Below are 19454 nucleotides of genomic sequence, written 5' to 3' on the forward strand. Positions count from 1 at the left end.
CAGCAACACTAACCTGTGTCGGTTCCCTGAACGAGCCAAACTCTCTCAGCCCCCCGGGCAGGTGATCAAGGATCCAGGTGTCTCAGGGATCTGGTGTCACTATGGGGGAAGGGAGTTGTTGGGAACCAGCTCTCATGGCTGGGAGGAGGTCAGGGGGCCCAACTCTATTGTCTAGGGGGAAAGTACCCATCCACGCATGCCATTCCCCCTGTCTGGAACACTCCTCTCTCTTCTGCCTGCCTGGCTTCCCATCTGGGTTGGCATAACTCTTCCTCCAGGAAGTCTTCCCTGACTCCATGTTGGGTTAGGTAGCCTCCCTCCCTCCCTGGCTCCCAGGGCCCTCTGCTCCTGCTCCTCTCCTCTTGCAGCACTCAACACCCTGAGTTATAATCGTTAGTTTGTCAGCCTTCCTGGACAGGGATCATGTCTCTTTTGGTTTCCTCTGTCCCTTGGTATCCAGCACACTACTGGGCACAAGGTAGTCACTCAATAAATACTTGTCTTGAGAATGGATAAATATGTGAGAAAAGGTTCAGCAGCCAGGGGTGAGGGCCCAACTGTCCACACAGAATCCAACCTCCAGGCCAGCCCTCCTCTCTTGCTCAGTCACTCTGGGTCAGGTCTAGCCCCATCTAGGGCTACATGGCAATCCTAGGGCATGCTTCTCAGGGATACTGACAGACCTGGGAGCCAGAGGTCAGAGTGGGAGAGGGAGGAAGAGGGAGCAGCCAGAGAGCTGGGGAGGTTTAGCATGGAGGGACCCCACCATCACCTCGTAGCCACATGGGCTCCCGGGTCGAGGCAACACAGACCAGGAGAATCACAGGCAAGGAGTCTGAGCTCTGGGAGACAAAAGCCCTTGACTCTTGGAACATCCCACAAGGCTGCTCTAGGAGGATGAACTCCTCCTGCTCAGTGCCCTGGGGAAGCTGGCTGGCTGCCAGAATATGGCCCCTAAGGGCCTGTCCAGCTGGGAGCAGCAAATCTGTGCCCCTGGGGTTGGAGTAACAGCCAGTACAGCAGAGCGAGCATTCTCCCTGAGCATTCACAGGGGCCATCATTATACCATACACTATCTGGTAACAAAAGGAGGCCTGGGCAGCCTGGGAAGGGAAACTGTGGTGAGGGGGTGGGCCAGCCCCCCCGCTACAGAGCTGAGAGCCTGGTATCTTCTTCCTCACCTCTGCTCCAAGGAGAAAGTGTTCAAAACCAGCTATTCCAGGTCTTTGAGTAATAGGAGTGGGTTGAATAGGGATGGTTTGCAAGAACAGTTGGTATGGCCAGGAAATTTGGCTCTGCTGCCTGGGGGAAATCACCCACCCATTCACGCAGCCATGCAGCCATCTATCTAGCTGTCTCTGCATTGATTAGCCCTCAATCCACCCAGCCAGCCACCCACCCATCTACTCATCCATCCGCTATTCCATACATTCAGACAGCCCACAATGATGTACCAGACGTCCCAGCTGTGGACACCCTTTGGACCTGTGCCCTGTTCCACCACAGGCAGCGGACAAACAGCCCCTCAAATCCTTCTCAGTCCCCAGTGAAGCCAAGTGGAGTTCAGCAGACACAAACACACAGAGGCAGACAAAAACCCTCCCTCTAGACGCTTGGGGAAACACAGATAGAGGAGAGACGGTGAGGGTGGGAGCCCTGAGGAAGGTGCTACCAGGACAGATGTCCCTGGACACCACCTCCCTGACACTGCCGTGGGGGTCGGGGTACAGGAACAGGTCGTGAGCAGCCCCCCAGACCCTAGTCCTGTTTCTGGCCCTCACTGAGCCACTCTGGGCAAGTCCCTTCCTCACCGCCCCCTCCAAGGGACTTAGTTCCACCATTTGTCAGGTGGGGGAAGGGGCCCTAGTTATTAAGAGTTCCTTTTTATTTTTTTTGGACAGGGGGTGGAGTACGTAACTAAGTTTATTCATTTGTTTATGTTTAGAAGTACTAGGGATTAAACCCAGGACCTCTTGCATGCTAAGTATGTGCTCTACCCTCTCCCACAAAATAAAGACTTGATTCCTAAATCTTTGGGTCTCAGGTTAATCCCACCCACAGCCTACACACAGGTTCCCTCAAAGTCATGCACATTCAGAAACATCCCCACTTCCTGGGGCCCCAGGGACCACCCTCTGGGAATGAAGGGGACACTGAGGTTCAGGAAGAAAGAAAATAATCTAGGAGCTTGGGAAGTGGCTTGAACAGCCCCCTGCTGGACCCTGGAGACCTGGAGGATGAAGAATTTCAAGGAAGCCTGAGCCCTCCCCACCCCTTCTCCAGCCAGTGCCTTCTCTCCCAGCTCTCTCCCTCCCTCTTTTTCCCACCCCCCAGCCAACAACCGTCCTGGGCACTGAGTCTTACTCCCTTATCTCCCTACCAAGAGGGATCAGCTCAGCAGTCTGTGACCCACTTGAACATTCTCAGCACTCAGACTTCACCTAACCAACACCTGCCCAGTTTTACTATGACTCACTGACGCGCGTTAAGTCCTCATTCATACCAGGTCCACCACCGACCTGCCTACCTGACAATGATGAAGCTGCCAGCTGAGGGGTTAGTGGGCCTGGCTCCCTAGCCAGGCTATGGGGACTGCCTGCCTCTAAGTGAACACCTTCCTCTCTCAGGCACGTGGCTCTTGCTACAGGGTTAAGGCCGGCAGCTGAGTGATACCAGCGATACCTCCTGACCTGAAGGCCTGTGATCACTCAGCAGCCAACATCTCCCTACAGGCACCTGACGTCCCTGCTCAGGGCGTTCCCTGCCTTTTTGTCCACACAAAAATCTCCCTGTCCTGTCTCCTGGTAGAGTTCCCCTGGGGAGAGGCCTGGGCCTCTCCATCTCCATTGCCAACATTGCTCTGCACAGGGGCTGGCATGGAAGAAGGTCCAGTACATATTTGATTTAAAAAAAACCAGAATGGAACACGGCCCTTTCCCACGATTACTCCACCACCACTCACACCCGGAGCGCATCCAGTTCCCGGGACAGCGGGGCTGTCTCTGTTACATGGCTAAGTGTTTGGTCAGAGCCAGCTCCATACGGTTTTGATCATGTTTTCATCATCTCAGTTCAATTTCTCGGTAAGCCCCCACCGCATACCCCCTTCTCTGGCCTCCGGGAAACTCAGAAACGGCCAGAAAACCTTGGAAGGAACAGCCCCATAAAGCAACAGGACTCCCAGATAGGGAGTTTCCTCCAAGAGCCCCTCTGTAGGAATGAGCAGGCAATTTTATGGTCAGAGGCACTTCCTCGATGGCCCCCTGGGAGGCCACCTCTGTCTACATGAGGGGGCTTGGCTCTGTAGCAGGAGCTCTGTCACCATCAGTGCTGACCAGGTGCTGGGCACAGCTCTAAGCACTTCTTGTACTGCAGCTAAGGAAACGGAGGTACAGAGGTGAAGTGACTTACCCAGGCTGGACGGCCAGCAAAGTGGCAGAGCTGGGGGGCTCCTGCCTGGGCAGTTTGGTTCCAGAATCTGTACTCTCAGCTACCACACAAACCTCCTCTCTGAGCTGACCCCTCTCCTAAGTGAAAACGGGGAACAAGACAGCAGGGGCAGGTCTGAGGAAGCGGCCCTCGGGGAGTAGGAAAAGCCATGACTTTGCAGTGCTGACCAGGGGCCAGCCCCCTAGCTGAGTCCTTTATGTGCACTAACGCTGCGTCATCAAACAACCCTACAAGGTGGGGGTCACCAGTTTCATTCTAAGTATGAGGAAATGGAAGCACAGGGAGGGAGAGTGACCTCCTGAGTCCACTCAACTGGTGAGTGGCAAAGCTGAGACCGCAGCCCAGGTCTGCCTGACGGGTCGCACTTGGGCTGAGGGCCGGGGGCTGGGGTGTCCAGTTGGGGTGGAAAGGCTTGGCTTGCTAGAAAGAGCCAGGAAAAAAACAAGAGGAGAAGCTGGAATCCTCAGGGAGGACCCCAGCACTTGAGCTCAGGTACAGATATGCCCCTTGGAGGTCGCCAGGCCTCTCCCGCAGAAAGGGAGCTTGCTTCTGTGGAGTCTCCAGGAGGAAGTGGGCATGGCTTCTCAAGGTGGGCTCGGGCCTCAGTTTTCCCAAAAGTGGAGCAGTGGGGAAGGGTATCAGGCTCCCATAATGCCCACCTTCTCACCTCCATGCCCAGGGCCTGGTAATGTTGAAAGGGAAGGAGGAAGTGAGGGCAGGGCTGAGATCAGGAGGGTAAGGGTTGGGGCAGGACTAGGGGTCCTGTGTGTGGGGCTTCTGGAAGGAGTGGCCTCACAGAGGGCCTCTGAGCCAGCCTGGCTGGGACCCCTGCAGGGCAGAGCATCTGGGGACCACAGGGGTGGGATCAGACTCCTGAAGGACTCAATTCTGAAAGCTACTTCCATCTCCTGAGGGGCCAGGTATAGGCAGGACAGGGGAGGAGGACAAGGGTGAGGGTGGAACCTCTGAGAATCAGAGCAGATGGGGGAGTCAGACCTCTCACCCCACTTATGTTCCTGGACCTTTGAGTCTTCCATGGCTCTGGTGGGGAAGCAGAAGACGTGAGCTGCCCTGGGCTCCAACCCGGCCAAAGTAGGATGGCTGTAAGCCCAGCAGCTCGGACACTGCCGTACCAGAACAATGGGACCCACTCCCTCAGAGTTCTGGATCTCAGAATCGCAGTCCCTGGAAATCTGGTCTCATCACCATCAAAACCTCAGTCACCTTGTCGACCTCATACCTGTCAGACCATCATTTCAAGGATCCTCCCCCAAGAGGAAGGTACCTCTTCCTACCAGGGGCCCAACACTGTAAAGCCCTCCATTGATTCGGATGTCCAGGAATCGCCAGGACATCCCAATACCTACTGGTGTTCCCATTGCTAACAGGACCCCCATTCATGTCAAGGTCCCCCCATTACTCTCAGGCCACCATTCCTCTTGGGAAATCCTATCACTGTTGGAAACACCCAAGCCTGTCAGGCAGGACAGCACCATTGCACCACTCCAGGGACACCATTTTCCCTGTAGTCTATGTAAATGGCACCTCCTGGCATGGAGCCCTAAGTGTCAGCGTATCTGTTACTGTAGGGCCCCCAGTGGTCTTAGGGCTGCCATGACATAGAGTCCCAGCCCTGGCAAACCCTTGTGTCTGAAGTGATGCCACATCATTGTCTGGAACCCAGAACATTATTCATGCCAGGCACTGTTCTAGGTGCTGCTGATACAGTAGTAAACAAGACAGATAGTGTCTTGGGCTTCACGGAGCTGAATGTAATCCTTAGGAGATTCTACGATGGAAGGCAAGCTCTATTAGTAACTAAGACTAATATAATGGGAAATTCCTCAGAGAAAGGGGTTAAGGTTGTGGGCAGTGAAAAAAAAGATAAATATCTCTATAGTCCATCCTATGGCTGTAATATCAAAATGCATCCTCCTTCTCAAACCCTAGACTTAAAATTTTAAGGGTATCACCTAACATAATAACATTTTTGATTATACAACCAAAAAGATTCACTGGTCCCCAAAGAAAGACTATTCAGAGCCTTAGCAATCACCACATCTGTCTTAGCGTGGGCTGCCAGAATAAAACACCAAGGACAGGGTGGCTTAAACAACAGTAATTTACTTTCTCACAATTCTGGAGGTTAGAAGTTCAACATCAAGGTGCCAGCATGGTAGGTTTCTGTTGAGAGCTCTCTTCCAGGCATGCAGATGACCACCTTCTTACTGTGCCTCATGTGGCAGAGAGCTCACTCTATCTTCCTCTTCTTTTAAGGCCACAGTTCTATGAGACTAGATCCCTACCTACCCTTATGACCTCATTTAACTTAGATTACTTCCTAAAGTCCCTCCCTCTAGACACAGTCATATTGAGGGTTAGAGCTTTAACATTTGAACCCTGGGGGGGACACAGTTCAGACCATAGCAAAATCCAATTCTAAATACAAGATCTCAGGATGACATCCATCCCTCCGCTAGTTTTGTTCTAATCTCATCTCTCTATTCTACAACACCTGAGTGATGCTGCAATAACAAATGGAGCCTGAGTCTGAATGGCTTAACACAGGACAATTCTATTCCCCACACATACCATGCCCGCTGTGGATCCAGGCGATCTCTAGCACAGCTGTGCTCCACATGGTGGCTCAACAGTCCAGACTGCTTTGATCTTCTGGCATGTTCTTTTTATCTCAACACATGTTTCCATGATGACTCCAGCCAGACAAGATAGCAAAGGGAATCTCCCCTTAAACACTTCTATCCACAAAAGACACATGCCATTTCTGCACACAGTTCATTCATCGGCCAAAGTGGGTCAAACAGCCATGCCTAACTTCAAGGGGGCAACTGCCAGGAGAAGCAAGCCAGAATCTCAGTGAATAGTAGTAATATTATCACTACCACTTATACTCAAGAATGGAATAAAGGAAAATGAAAGAAAAGGGGAGCCAAGAAATAGAATCATTTCACAGCCAGGAAGGAACTATGAATAAAAGCTATAGTGAGTAGTTCTGAAACTAGTTCTGGGGCTTAACTATAATTTATTACTTCTTTCTTATATTAGTTTTCTATTGCTGTATAACAAATCACCACAAATTTAGCAGCTTCAAACCATCCAAATTTATTATCTCACAGTTTCTGTGGTCCAAGAGTCCAGGTACAGACTGACTGGGTCCTCTGCTCAGGGTCCCACCAGGCTGAACTCAGGTGTCAGCCAAGGCTACAATCTCACCTTGGGCTCTGAGTCCTCTTTTAAATTCACTGAGTGTTGGCAGTTGCGGTTTTAAGACCAAAGTCCTGAGTTCCTAGAGCTGCCTGCAACTCCTGGCTCCTTGGCCCTCTTCACAACATAGCAGTATGCTTCTTCAATGCCAGCATGAGAACATCTGCTGCTGCTTCTTATTTCTAAACATTTTTTCAAAAAGACTCACCTGATTAGGTCAGGCCCACCCAGGGTAATCTCCCTTTTGACCAACTCAGAATCAACTGATTTAGGCACCTTAATTACATCTGCAAAATCCCTTCATTTTTGTCATGTAGCATAACCTAATCACATCACTGATATCCTATCATATTCACAGGCCAAGAGGCCAAGGGGATCCCCTCAAAGTGAGATTATAAAAGCATACACACTGTGAGGGAGGAATTTTAACTTCTGTTTTCCACACTTCCTCTATGATTCACTCCCTTTACCTCCAACTGACACTTCAGCTGGCTGACATTCTATACCTCCTAAGGGACCCAAATCTTCACACCCAAGGGATACTAGCCCCTGATGGTCCAACCTAATTAAGGCTACAGGGGCCTTCCATTAACTTTGACCACTGGGCATGGCATCACCAGGAGGTGCCCCAAGTATGCCAGAGATTACCCCCGTACACACAGCCTCTCACACCCCTTGCCTTCCCCCACCCCACCCACATTGGGATTAATCACAAAACCCTGTCCCTTCTCTGCACCTTTGTGCTTGCTGTTCATTCTACCTGAAATGTCCTACCTCCCGCCTCACCCATCCTCAAGGCTCTGCAGACCTCCCTCCTCCATGTAGCCTCCCCTGCCTTCCCTCCAGCCCCCCTAACTCCCAGGCTCATCTCCAGCCACATAGGTCACCTTCTGCTTTGGGTTCAGGGGCTCTTGTCTCCTGCACTTCTCCCAAGAAAGCTCAGCCCAGGCCCAGAAACCCTGGGGCCTAGAGTGACCCAAATTGCAGAAAATGAATGAGAGAGGGTGTTCAGGAAATGCCGGCAGTAGGCTGAGTTCCAGACAGCAGGACGCAAGGAAGGAGGGGGTATGTTGCTCAAGACTTCCCCCCATCCTGACGTCCTGTCACCTCCAGAAGTCCTGTGCAATATTCCACCCACGCTCTGAGACTGAAGGACCAAGCTCTGCCCCTCGGACTGGGACGGGACCTTCTGGATATGGACAGAGGATTTGGAGGATGAGAGAGTGAAGCAGACCCCCTTCTAGGATCAGGGACTTTCAGAAGCTGAGTCATCTGGTTTCATGCTCATTTCCAGCTCCTTTCTGGAACAAGACAGCCCAGGCTCCTCAGCCCACAGCCCTGCTTCCATAGGTCAGGAGTCACACATCCCATGTTCTCTATACGCTAGACGCCCTCTGCAGGCGACATGAGGTTGAGCGCCCAGGCCAGGCGCCTCACATCCCCTTTTCCCTACATACCGGATGCCCCCTGCAGGTCCTGTGAGGCTGAGAGCCACAAAGGGATGGATTAAACAAACAGCCAGCACGCGCTCACACATACACACACACACACACACAAAGTGGGGATACCCTTACCCACGTTCATACATCTGTACGTCTGTACCCACACACACATACACAGGTGTCTATTCAATCACACAGCCAAGCATTTGCATATATCAAGAGCACACCATAGACATTAAGCATATAATCACCATACAGTACAGACACACATACACGATTACACACAAACCATCACGGACACACAGACACAAAACACACAAGGACACAATCTTTTCTCCTAGAGAAAAGTCTTTGTTTAGAAGAAATAGGTTAAAAAGCCACCTGGGATAGCAGGGTAATATCCTGAGTGGTGGACTTAATAAAAGGAGGTGTCTAAACTGCCTCTAAGTCTAATGAGGCCTATTGCCTGGAGAGCCTTCTGTTTTGCTGGGCACTGGGATGGTTACTTTTGGAAGAATGCAGATAAGAGTTGGGATAGAGCTACTAAAAAGAGAAATTTGGAGTTTGCAAGAGCTTATTCTATAGAACTTATATGAAAGCTCATTCTTAGAAGCTGGGCTTCTGAACTCAACAAGCCAGACTGTGGTCCTCACTGCATCCCAGGGCACCCTAAAAAGAGAGAGGCCTCCTGACACTGGTAATATGGGGAGGTGATGAATGACAAAGGGGGACGGCTACTACTGAGTGCCCACTGTGAGTCAGGCACATGTACTATCTCACAAGACATCTTATTCCCAGTTTACAGATTCCGTTCCCTCAACCATCCAGGGTCCTAAAGCCGGATTCAAACACAAGAGTTTGAATATAAAATCCTATTGTTTCCACCACACTAGTAGTAATGGCAAATGCAAGGCATGTATGTTTCTACTCCCTATTCATGTTCCCAACAAAGACATAACATGTGTGTTTTCCCCACTGAGACAGACCAGGGATTGGCAAACTATAGCCCACAGACCTAATGCAGCCTGCTGCCTGATTTTGTAAATAAAGCTTTATTAGAATATAGCCAAGCCTCTTCATTTACATATTGTTTATGGCTGCTTTGAGGCTACAACAGCAAAGCTGAGTACTACAGAGAGAGTATGGCCTGCAAACCTTAAATATTTATTATCTGGAACTTTACAGAAAAAGTTTGCTAACCTCTTATCCAAACCCAGTCTCAGAATTGGAGCTGGCAAGTCTTATTGCCTTTGGTGTATTAGCATTGAAAGATGGTCAGAAAAATAAGCAAATTGTGGGGAGGGTATAACTCAAGTAGTAGAGTGCATGCTTAGCATGCATGAGGTCCTGGGTTCAATTCCCAGCACCCCCATTTAAAGAAAAAACTAATAATAAATAAATAAATAGACCTAATGACCCCACCAAAATATTAAATAAATTTAAAATATATATATAAATAAAATAAAATAAATAAATGGGGTGGATAGATAGATGTATAAATAGATGGACAGACGTCAGTTTTATTCCAAATATGTACCAATGTTCTGCCATTTATAAGCTGTGAAACATTGGGTAAATTAATCTTTCTGGGTCTTAAGTTCCTCATCTGTAAAATGGGGATAATAATACAATAATCATTATCCAGGGCTCTTTCTTTTGCAAATGACAAAAAACCTACTTAAAGGAGCTTAAGCAAAAAGTTAAGTTTGTCATATCACATAATTAGATTCATTAAGATTTAGTCTACTTCAGCCCTGGTTGGATTCAAGTGATGTTATCTCCATATTTTAACTTGACTTCCTTCTAATTCTTTTTTGTGGGGGGCCTCATTCCTGTTATAGACAGGCGACCTTCTAGCAGCAGAAAATATGGCCACTGGAAGTCTCAAGTCTAAATTTTTATAGTGAGTGATCTAAAGCAGAAGCCCTCTTTCTCCTAACACCAAATCTCAGGAAAAGCTTTGAACAATGCTTAGGACACATACTCAGTTCTTCCATATATTACAGTGGCCACGGAATGGGGCAGATGGATCAGAGCACTGTGGCTGCTAGACCCACCAAGACCACATGAAGTGGGAGAGAAATTCCCTAAAGGCACCATAAAAAGGAGTATAGAAAAGCATCTACATGAACAAAAACAGAGCTCACAGCGCTCTGCTTCATAGATTTGTCATAAGACAATGAATTTAAAGCATTTAGCATGGTACCTGGCACTTAAGAATCAACAAATGTTAATTATTACCATAACTGATAAATAGATGAATGGATGCATTAATAGATGGGTAATGGTTAAGCATACAGATGAATACATAAAGATGTGAAAAGATAGATGAAAGAATGAAGAATGGACTGATGGAGAGACAATGATGGGTAGGCATATGGACACATGGATGGATGGACCCATCAATTGATGGATGGATGGATAAATGGATGAGTGCATGGATGATGGAAAGAGATGAGGTAGACAAAAATGGGTCCAGTTAAGCTTGTGACATCATATGCTCTAGGGCTGGGAATGGGAAACAGAATAGCACCCCACAATTATTGTCTCCTGAGAGGTCTCCTCTGGTCTCTGCCTCTTGGGTCCCTCTCATTAGGTGGGGAAAGCACCTGCTCCTCTCCCTTATCTCTAGTTTCCTTGCATCTCTGTAAGCTGACCAGCTCCTCTCCTCAGAAATCCCCTCTCATTTCCCAGGACAGGGAAGGCATTGTAGAAGGGGGTGTTCTAGGCCAGGTTCCCCCCATGCTACTTCTCTGACTCAGCTTGGGGCATAGGAAAATAAATCAATGGGGTAGCCATTGACTCCACGCAGAACTGGCTGGGCCAGGAGGGTGAAGCCCTAGAGTCCTGAGATGGAAGATATGGGAGCTGGACCTACTTCCAAAGAACCTTCCCTTTAGCCCTGCTTGTCCATACAAGGAGTAGGTCTCAGATGATGGGTGTGCAGGCATTGCGATGGGTCTAGGGAGACCTGGGAGACCTTCTCCAGCCTTACCCTGCTTCTTGTGACTGTCCTCAGGGAACCTGGGGGACCAGCTGGGTCCCATCTTTCCCACTCTAGTCATTTCAGGACCTCAGAGAAGAGGTGGGAGTCAGGAGGAACCTACAAAGGAGGGAGGCCCTTCTTAATCCGACCTCTAATCCTGAACCAAGCTCTGACCTCCAGCCTTAAAATTGATGTTCAAATGCCTTCAAGGGGACAACACTGCAAACCTTCCCCTGAGGGTAACAATGCAACCCCCTTCCTTTGTCCAAGGTGTTGAGTGCTGAGGTTGTCGGAGCTAAAGACAGAAGTGGGAAATGGGGACAGGGAGGCTACTGAGGAGTTATGAAAGGGAAAAAAGTTTCTCCTAGATAGATGGAGACAGCGGGGCGTGTAACCAGTGGAAATGTATCCTGCTCCCAACTCACATATGGCCATTCATTTCAGACACTAACCACCCAGAGCTAGTGTTAGACTCCACAGGTTTAAGGGCACAGTCCCAACCAACCTGCCTCCACTTGAGACGTCTGCCACAGGTGGGGTCCCCAGGCCACCTACATTTCTGACTAACTAGCTACAAGTCCAGGAGGTCCTCAAACCCCTCTCAGGTTCAACAGTTCACTAGAATGACTCACAGAACTCAGAAGTGCTATACTCACAACTAGTTTTTTATAAAAGATATAAATCAGGAACAGCCAAATGAAGAGACACACGGGGCAAAGTCTGGGAGGGTCTCAGATACAGAGCTCCGACACTCTCTCCCCATGGAGAACCATAGGGCACGTTAAGCTCCCAGTATGTCAGTGTGTTCACCAACCAGTAAGTTCTGTGAGCTTTGGTGTCCATGGTTTTTACTGAGATCTCACACATAGGCATGACTCAATTGTTGGTGATACGACTGGACTCAAAGTCCCCAGTCAGGCTGGCTCAAAGCCCCAGTTCTGCACTGATACGTTTCGTCTTTCCACTGACCAGCCCCCACCCAAGTCATCTCATCTCTTAGTATAAACTCAGGTGTGACCCAAGGGGCTCATAAATAACAAAGACACTTGTATCACTTGGGAAATTTCAAAGATTTAGAATCTCCCTCTCAGGAGCAGGGACAAAGGACAGGGACCAAATTCTTTATTACACAACAGAAGGGAAGACATTTCAGGATAGAGAAAACAAAAGCTTTGGGGAGGCATCAACAAAAGACAGCCACAGGCTCACATAGGCACACACACACCCACACACCACACACAGGCTCACAGGACCCTCAAGGTCTTGCAAGGACTCCCTCACCATCACTATTCTGCTCACTCTCCCATCCAGCCTCACACAGTCACACAGGTGACACACAAGCTGGACTCCTGCAACCTACACACTTGCTGCTTCCAGAGAATCTACCATTTGTCCACCTCTGTCAGCCCTCCACAGCCACCGGCACAGCCCTGCTCCTCTCTCAGGGTACTCATTTCTTGGTAAGGGGAGAGGCACAACAGGAATCAGCGAGGTCTCAGGGAGCCTGTGATGGAGACCATGAGTTCAGAACAACACTGAGGTAAATGTGCCAAATGGGTGTGCCCTTGTGACTCTGTGTCCTTGAGAACTGGGGGTGCACCTGTACATTGCGTGTATCCCTATGTAGTCTACACATAGGCTTGTGTGGTGTGGGTGTGCCTGTGTCCTCCGTGTGGACCTCTGTGATACAGATGTGCCTGGGCCCCAGGTGTTCTTAGAAGTGTCGGTGCCTAGATGGGCTTTGGGGCCTCTGGCTGCCCTTCTCTCAAGAAGCTCTGTTCCCTCTAGCCTGGGTTTCCAGAGGAAGAAGAGGACAGTGCATGTGGGTAGGTGAGAGAGGAACACTAAAGTGATGGCCCTGGATACAAATGTCCCGAATTCCAACCAGCGCTGTGGCCTTCCCACCTTATGGTCCCTCCAACCCTAAACACCCACCCCCATCCCCCCATGTCTGAGTGATGCCAACAACTCTGAGGACTCTGTCTCTTGGTGAACCACATGCAATTCTTGGGAACATTTTTGGTGACTTTTTGTTCCTATCTCTTACTCAAGGACAGCTGCAGGTTACTGCTGTCCTGTGAGTGGGGTGTAGAGTGACCAGGCTCCTCCCCATCCAATCACCTTCTCTATTATGCAGGCCTAGGAGGGAGGGTATAGCTCAAGTGGTAGAGTGCATGCCTTGGCATGCACAAGGTCCTGAGTTCAATCCCCAGTACCTCCTCTAAAAATAAATATTATGCAGGCCTCTGCTCACCATCTCACTTACCTTCTTCTTGCTGAGCCCCTTCTCACAAGGAGGCCCCTGAAAGTTTCCCAGATGTGGTCCTCAACTTCTTCCCTTCACACCGAGGACTGCCGGGAAGCTGGGTTCCAAAGTCCATTTGCTCCAACTCTAGGTTCACCATGCTGCACCCCCAAACCAGTCCTGCGTGGACCACATCATCCAGAGACTACAAAGGAGCTCTGCCAAGGCCAGCTCAGCCCTCCCCAGCCCTGCCTCCTCCCTCCAAGCCCCTGCCCAAGATCCCAGGCCAAGATCTGCCTCTCCTTCCTCCCCCAGGGCAAGTGCTAAGGCAGTTAGCTCCCCAGAGGGAGCCCTGTGTCCCAGCGAAGGAATGTGAATCATTGACATGTCATACAGCCAAGGATCAGAAAGGGAAGACCAGACCTCCAGTTTCCCTGCCCCAGAACTGACCTGGCTGGGGCAGGGCAGGAGTGTTACTGTGAGTGTGAGCGTGAGCGAGGGTGAGTGTGGCACAGCTTCTCCATGCCCAGACTGCAGTGCTTCCAACTGGCATCCACGGATCTGTCTGTCACCTGTCTGTATGTAGCCCAGGCAGGGGAAGGCAGGCATGAAAGGGAGAAAGAGGGTGGAATGGGGGAGAGGATAGGTGTATACATTCTCCACACTTCAGCCTGGGGGAACTTTAATTTCAGTTACTTCTGGTCATTCTCTGCCTTCCATCCAGCCACAAGGCTCCCTTCCCCACTCCGCAGTCCAACTAGGGCAGCTATTTCCAACCTCCCACACTGGCTTAATCACTCTTTCCTGGCTTTATTGCAGCACCCTCTACTGCTCCCAGCCAGTCAGCTGCGTTTATCATAGTGATTTTATTGTCTCTTTTGATTTCACCCTCTACAATCCAGATGATAAGCTCTCTGAGGGCAGAAGCTGTGCTTGTCTTCTTTACTGCCATATGCGCAGCATGTTGTCTGGCACATAGTAGACACTTAATAAATATTTGACTAGTTAATGACTATAGGAACAAAAATCACAGGAAGGTAGGCCTCAGCTCAGAGAGGAAAAGCTGTGATCTTCTGGCCATTAAATGACTTGGCCAGGGCCACTCAGCCAACAAGTATTTCATAGTCTGGCCTGTCTAGACTGAGCCCTCTCCAGAGCCCTGTTCCTCCTCTGCCCAGTAGAATGGGGCAGACAAAGAAAACTGTCAAGAGTAGAAACTAAGGAGAGGGGATTGGGAAAATAGTAGTGGACTACGTCCCAAAGCTCTTTTCTTGCTGCCTAGTACTGAGGTCTCAGTCACCCAGGGTGGAGCTCCAAAATCTCACTTCATCCTTACTAAAGAGGGTTCCGTGCCCCGCATCTTAGTAGTAAGCCCCGACTCCGCCCCTTTAGTGATAGACTCTTGGCTCCACCTCCTGGAGTGACATTTGGACTCCGCCTCCTCAGAAGAAATGTCCTGGATCCGCCCCTTCCGGGTAATACGTAAGCCCCACCCCTAGTGCGCGACGGTGTCCCTGTGACGTAACGTAGCGGTCTGTTTCCGGGGTGGAGCCAGGGAGGGCGGGAGTTTAGGCTGCGCCGACCCCTCAGCCCCCCTCCAGGTGACCCCAGCCCCCGAAAATCCTCACCCGGGCCCCCAAATATCCCAGCCCCATGACCTCCAAGCCGTTGACCCTAATTCCCTAAATACCCCATGCCCCCAAGCTGACCGACTGCCCAATCCCTTAACGTCTGATGCCTCCCAAATCTTCAATCCCACCCTGTCCTGATGTGGCAATTGAGTCTTCCCGGGGGCACCTGTCTCATATTACCCGAGAACAAGTCAGTCGGGTCCCGAGAATGACAGAAAGGGACCTGGGGTTGGGGAATCCTTGATCCAATCATGCCGCTCCCCAGGACACGTTCGGAACCCAGGACATGTCGGGATTGAGGAGATACGAGGTGGCGCTGGAGGCGGAAGAGGAGTGAGTGGAGGCGGGGTTCTGCGGAGGAGGAACCTAGCCGCGGGGGGTGGGGAATGGGGGGAGGGCACGAGTTCTCTGGGGGAGGGAGAAGCGGGAGGGGTGGGGCCTCTTAGGGGCGGGGGCTGTAGGGAACCGCCTCTAAGGGGCGGGGCGGAGCCTCCCACGAGAGGGGCGAGGCGCCCAAGGGGCGGAGTCTGTGGGGTCAGCCCCGCCCCGCCCCGCTCGGCTCTGCCGTCTCTTTGCAGGATCTACTGGGGCTGCTTCTACTTTTTCCCTTGGCTGCGCATGTGGCGGAGGGAGCGGAGGTGAGGGGGCTGCGGTACCGCGGACGCGCCCGGGGCATGGACGAGTCTCAGTCCCGGAGAACGGATCGGGGGGGAGCCGGGAGCCCTCGCCCTGGCTCATGCCAGTGTCGGGTCGCCCCACAGCTCGGCGCACCCTCGGGAGCAGAAGCTGGAGCCTCTGCGGGGCCTGATGAGCTGTCTGTCTAGCGGCCTGGGCCCTGCTCCCCAGCGCTCTGGTCGCGGCCTCCCCCGCCGCACCCCCACTGCCACTGCCCAGCCAGCCGGTGCATTAAAGATTTAAACCGAACCCACCGTGCCGCCCTCCTGACTCTGCCGCCGCTGCCACCATTTGGGCCCCACGCCCCCTTCCATGCTGGCTGTTTCCTTATTGACAGGGCCTCTCTCCCTGATAGGGTGCCTGTCCATGTCCTGGTCCCCATTATTCCTAAGGACCCCTCATCTGAGTCAGGCCTTCCTTACTATCAGTGACTGCCTTCCACCACCACACACACACCCATCACTGTGAGTGGCCTATATGAAGGGAATTGAATAGTCCTGGCCTGGTCTTCCAACCTTATTCCCACATCCATAAGGTTCCCACAACCCCAGCTCTCTGCTACCACCTTCCTCCTAGATAGTATGTTGCCAGGTGTCTGAAGAATCACCTGGGAGTAGATCTAAGATAGTTTAAACCCAGAGTTGTAGGAAGTAGTAGTCTGTGAGAGGAGGGGAAAATTCCTAGAAGCTGCCTCCAACAGCCTGCCATAGGGGAATGACTTAGGATTGCTGGAGGTCTTTCCTACAGTTAATACGCCAGCTTCCGGCTCCTCCAGTCTGATCCCAAGCTTAAAGATACTTGGCATCAGCCCACCAAGCTCTGCCTCCCTAGGAGAACCCAAGGGCCACTGCTCCCTGCCTCCCCTTTCTGTCTGGGCTCCCAGTTGGCCTGAGACCCACTAGCTCCTGAAGTGCTGAAGGGTCAGGGACTCCTAGTGGGCCTGCTTTCAGTTAGGGACTGGTCCCAGCACTAGACAGGGCACCAGAGAACTAAAGAGACAGCCCAAGTTGTGGGTGGGGGCAAAGCTAACTTTCAGCCTGGAGCAGGAGCAGGTTGTAGCTGGGAAGAGGACTCGGCCCTATCTTCGGAGAAGCCAAAGGGGAGAGATGGGTGCATACGTGGAAGAATTTGTTCCTTGCCTTCCCAGGCCTCTGGACCGACTGGTCTAGGAAGGACTACAAAGTGTGTGACAAACAGACAGTTAGCCAATGAAGATTTGTGACAAGATGATGGTACCTCAGTGGCTGCACCCAAGCTCTGGGGCACATGCCAGTCTGGAGGGTGAGAGAGAGACCCTAAGGCCTTTGGTACTAGAAGTTCAAGATGAGTGACCTCTGGGTTGTGGCCACCTTCAAGAATGAACCCAGGCTCTTGAGGCATTTCCTCATGATGTCTACATCAAGAACCCTGACAAAAGTGGAGTATCCTGTCCAGCCTTGGGCCTACACCTCAGAATTCCTAGAATACTCAAAATACCTGAGTATCCACAAGACTAACTCCAGGGAAGGAACTTCCAGCCTCACCCTGGACAGGAAGGGGAGGAGAAGCTCGAGTCCTTCAGCCTGGGAAGGGGACTAGTCCCTACTCTCGGAGCTGATGGTCCCTCCTGATTGTTGCAGCAGCCCTGCAGCAGAAAGATGCCCAGGGAAGTTGTGGGTCCCTACCCCAAGAGTAGGCCTGCCCCCTTAGAGGATAGCTGGTCACCGAACAGAAGATTGCAGAAGGCACCCTTGCAACAATTAGATAGGGACTGGATTATTGGGCTATGACTCAGTTTATGTTTCAAATGCAGAGCGGGACAGGAGGGTTGAAATCCCCAGCCCAGGTGTGGGAAATTCTTCAAGGTGCCAGGAGCACTAAACTTGGCAGATTGCCCCCACCCTAGGCTGTTCCCAGCTTCCTGGAAAGGACAGGAGGAGAGAGAGGAGGAATCATTTTGCATTGGGGGCTGAGGGGAAGAGGGAGTGAGGGCTGGATATGGGATTAGAAAAGAAGGGACAGGAACGAAATAGGAGGTTGGGGCTTTACCAAGAGGATGGAATGTAGAGGGTGTAGTTGTTGGGCTGGGAGGAGATATTCTTCCAGGCCCAAAGTGGAAAGAAACTGGAATTTGAATAGAACAAAGGAGAGGTAATTGAGCTCTTGAGTCTGATGTCTCAGTAAGCCAGGGACTGAGTCTGGAAACCCCAGGCCTCTGCTGGCAAGAGGCTGGCATGTCTGGGACAGGACTAGCCAAAAACAGGAAGGTAAGTGTTTTTTACTTGTTTGACAGCAGCAACTTGGCACCAGAGACATTTTACCATACCTCATCTGCCCTCCTTATCCACCCCATCCTTCATATCTCATCTTTCTGGGGAGAGCAACCCCCACCTCAGTACCCTCAAGTCACCCCATACCACCAAAAAGGGCTTTCTCCCAGCTTCTCACGCTGAATGTGACTGGCCCAGGTGAGACTCCTCCTCAGCCAGAAGGGCCCTAAGGGACCCATTCCCATCAATTTCTTCTGATAAGGCATGCAGGCTAGGGCAGGAAGTGGGGAGGGGAAAATAAAGGCAAGTTGGTGCTGGCCTACCCTCTGCTCCCACCCCACCCACAACTCCTCCATCAGATTTGGGTGTGCTAATATGACTGTATGGTTCAATGACTGACACAACTGTGTGGGAGTGAGACTGAGTGTAACTGGGGCTGTATGATTCTGTCTGTGGTAGTCTGACCATGTGAGGCTGATCGAGTGATAGCAGTGTGACTGTGAATGTGTAACTATGGGTACATGAGTGAGAATGTCCATCACTGGATGCCCCTGAGGATCCCTGGCTGCCCTTACTCAGTTACTGTACCATCAGTCCCCACATGTACAGCCCCTCTCCCTAGTCTCTCTGCCCAGGACTTAGGAGCCCATGGGAAATGGCAGTCCTAAGAGAGGAGGGGGTCTGTGGTAACCAGGGCCCAGGACTGTCACAGGTTGAGCAATACATCTTAACCTGCCTCTGACTCACCTGGTGCCCCAGGAAAAAGCACCCAGATAAAAGGTAGGGAAGGAGGAGGAGAGAGAAGGAAGCATCCAAGCTGAGCATCATGAAGGGGCCCTCACCTGCCAGCAGCCTCCTGCTGCTACTGTTGCTCCTGAGCCCAGACCCTGAAGCGGGTGAGTGCCTGAGGGTCTAAAAGGCCTGGGTCTCGGTGAATGGGATGGAGGGACAGGGACCCAGGAAGCCCAGCCTCCAGCTGTCTGATGGAGAAGTTTTGGGTCAGAAGCCCTCTGGACACGTGGTCCCGTTGTCCCCTAGTATTGCTACTGCCACCCAGCACTACATGCTGTACTCAGCTCTACCGACAGCCACTCTCAAGCAAGCTACTGAGGAAGGTCGTCCGAGTGGAACTGCAGGAAGCTGATGGGGACTGTCACCTCCAGGCCTTTGTGTGAGCTTTGACCCTGCCCCTGATTTGACCCCTAACTCTGACCTCAGCCCCAACTGCTAATTCTGATGCCAACTCAGGCTTTCATCTGGCCTTGGCCTCTAACCCCTGGGCCTTAACCTCATCTGTAAGTTACGACTATGGCTTTGCACCTTTCCTTTCCCAGGCTTCACCTGTCTCGACGCAGCGTCTGCATCCACCCCCAGAACCACAGCCTGGTTCGGTGGTTTGAGCGCCAAGGGAGGACACTCCAGGGGATTCTGCCCAACCTGACTTTGGGGCTGGCAGGGAAAATGGGCCAGGGCCCCCAATAGCCAAAATAATAAAGTATCATTGGACAGTAGTCTTTGACTGTGGTCTCCAAGTTCTGTGCGCTCTCCCGT

The 19454-nt window shown here is 51.4% G+C and overlaps 2 protein-coding genes and 1 long non-coding RNA gene across 4 annotated transcripts in view; 2 read left to right on the top strand and 1 right to left on the bottom strand.

Annotated features, from left to right (window-relative positions):
• The window catches only part of LOC116151801 (uncharacterized), a 134800-nt gene extending 119495 nt beyond the window's left edge, over positions 1–15305 (bottom strand). Inside the window, exons 1-3 of the long non-coding RNA XR_010382584.1 lie at positions 13799–15305; positions 13370–13528; positions 14–99 (exon numbers count right to left, since the gene is read on the bottom strand). This is a non-coding gene — a long non-coding RNA (uncharacterized LOC116151801). The remainder of the gene's footprint in view (positions 1–13; positions 100–13369; positions 13529–13798) is intronic.
• LOC116151800 (uncharacterized) lies at positions 14837–15903 on the top strand. Of its 2 annotated transcripts, none has more exons than XM_064490128.1 (4): positions 14837–14880; positions 15245–15312; positions 15558–15617; positions 15741–15903. In XM_064490128.1, exons 2-4 carry the CDS (start codon positions 15266–15268, stop codon positions 15895–15897), a joined length of 264 nt encoding a protein of 87 aa, XP_064346198.1. In that variant the 5' UTR covers positions 14837–14880; positions 15245–15265; the 3' UTR covers positions 15898–15903. The 2 variants fall into 2 exon arrangements, with proteins under 2 accessions (XP_064346198.1, XP_031303206.1); XM_031447346.2 differs by having other exon boundaries at positions 14876–14949.
• Positions 15904–18543: 2640 nt separating this feature from the next.
• On the top strand, positions 18544–19411 carry CCL27 (C-C motif chemokine ligand 27). Its single transcript, XM_010975858.3, has 3 exons — positions 18544–18799; positions 18942–19074; positions 19238–19411. Exons 1-3 carry the CDS (start codon positions 18730–18732, stop codon positions 19383–19385), a joined length of 351 nt encoding a protein of 116 aa, XP_010974160.2. The 5' UTR covers positions 18544–18729; the 3' UTR covers positions 19386–19411.
• Positions 19412–19454: the final 43 nt, after the last annotated feature.

The sequence above is a fragment of the Camelus dromedarius genome, chromosome 10 (assembly GCF_036321535.1).
Source record: "Camelus dromedarius isolate mCamDro1 chromosome 10, mCamDro1.pat, whole genome shotgun sequence".
NCBI lineage: Eukaryota > Metazoa > Chordata > Mammalia > Artiodactyla > Camelidae > Camelus > Camelus dromedarius.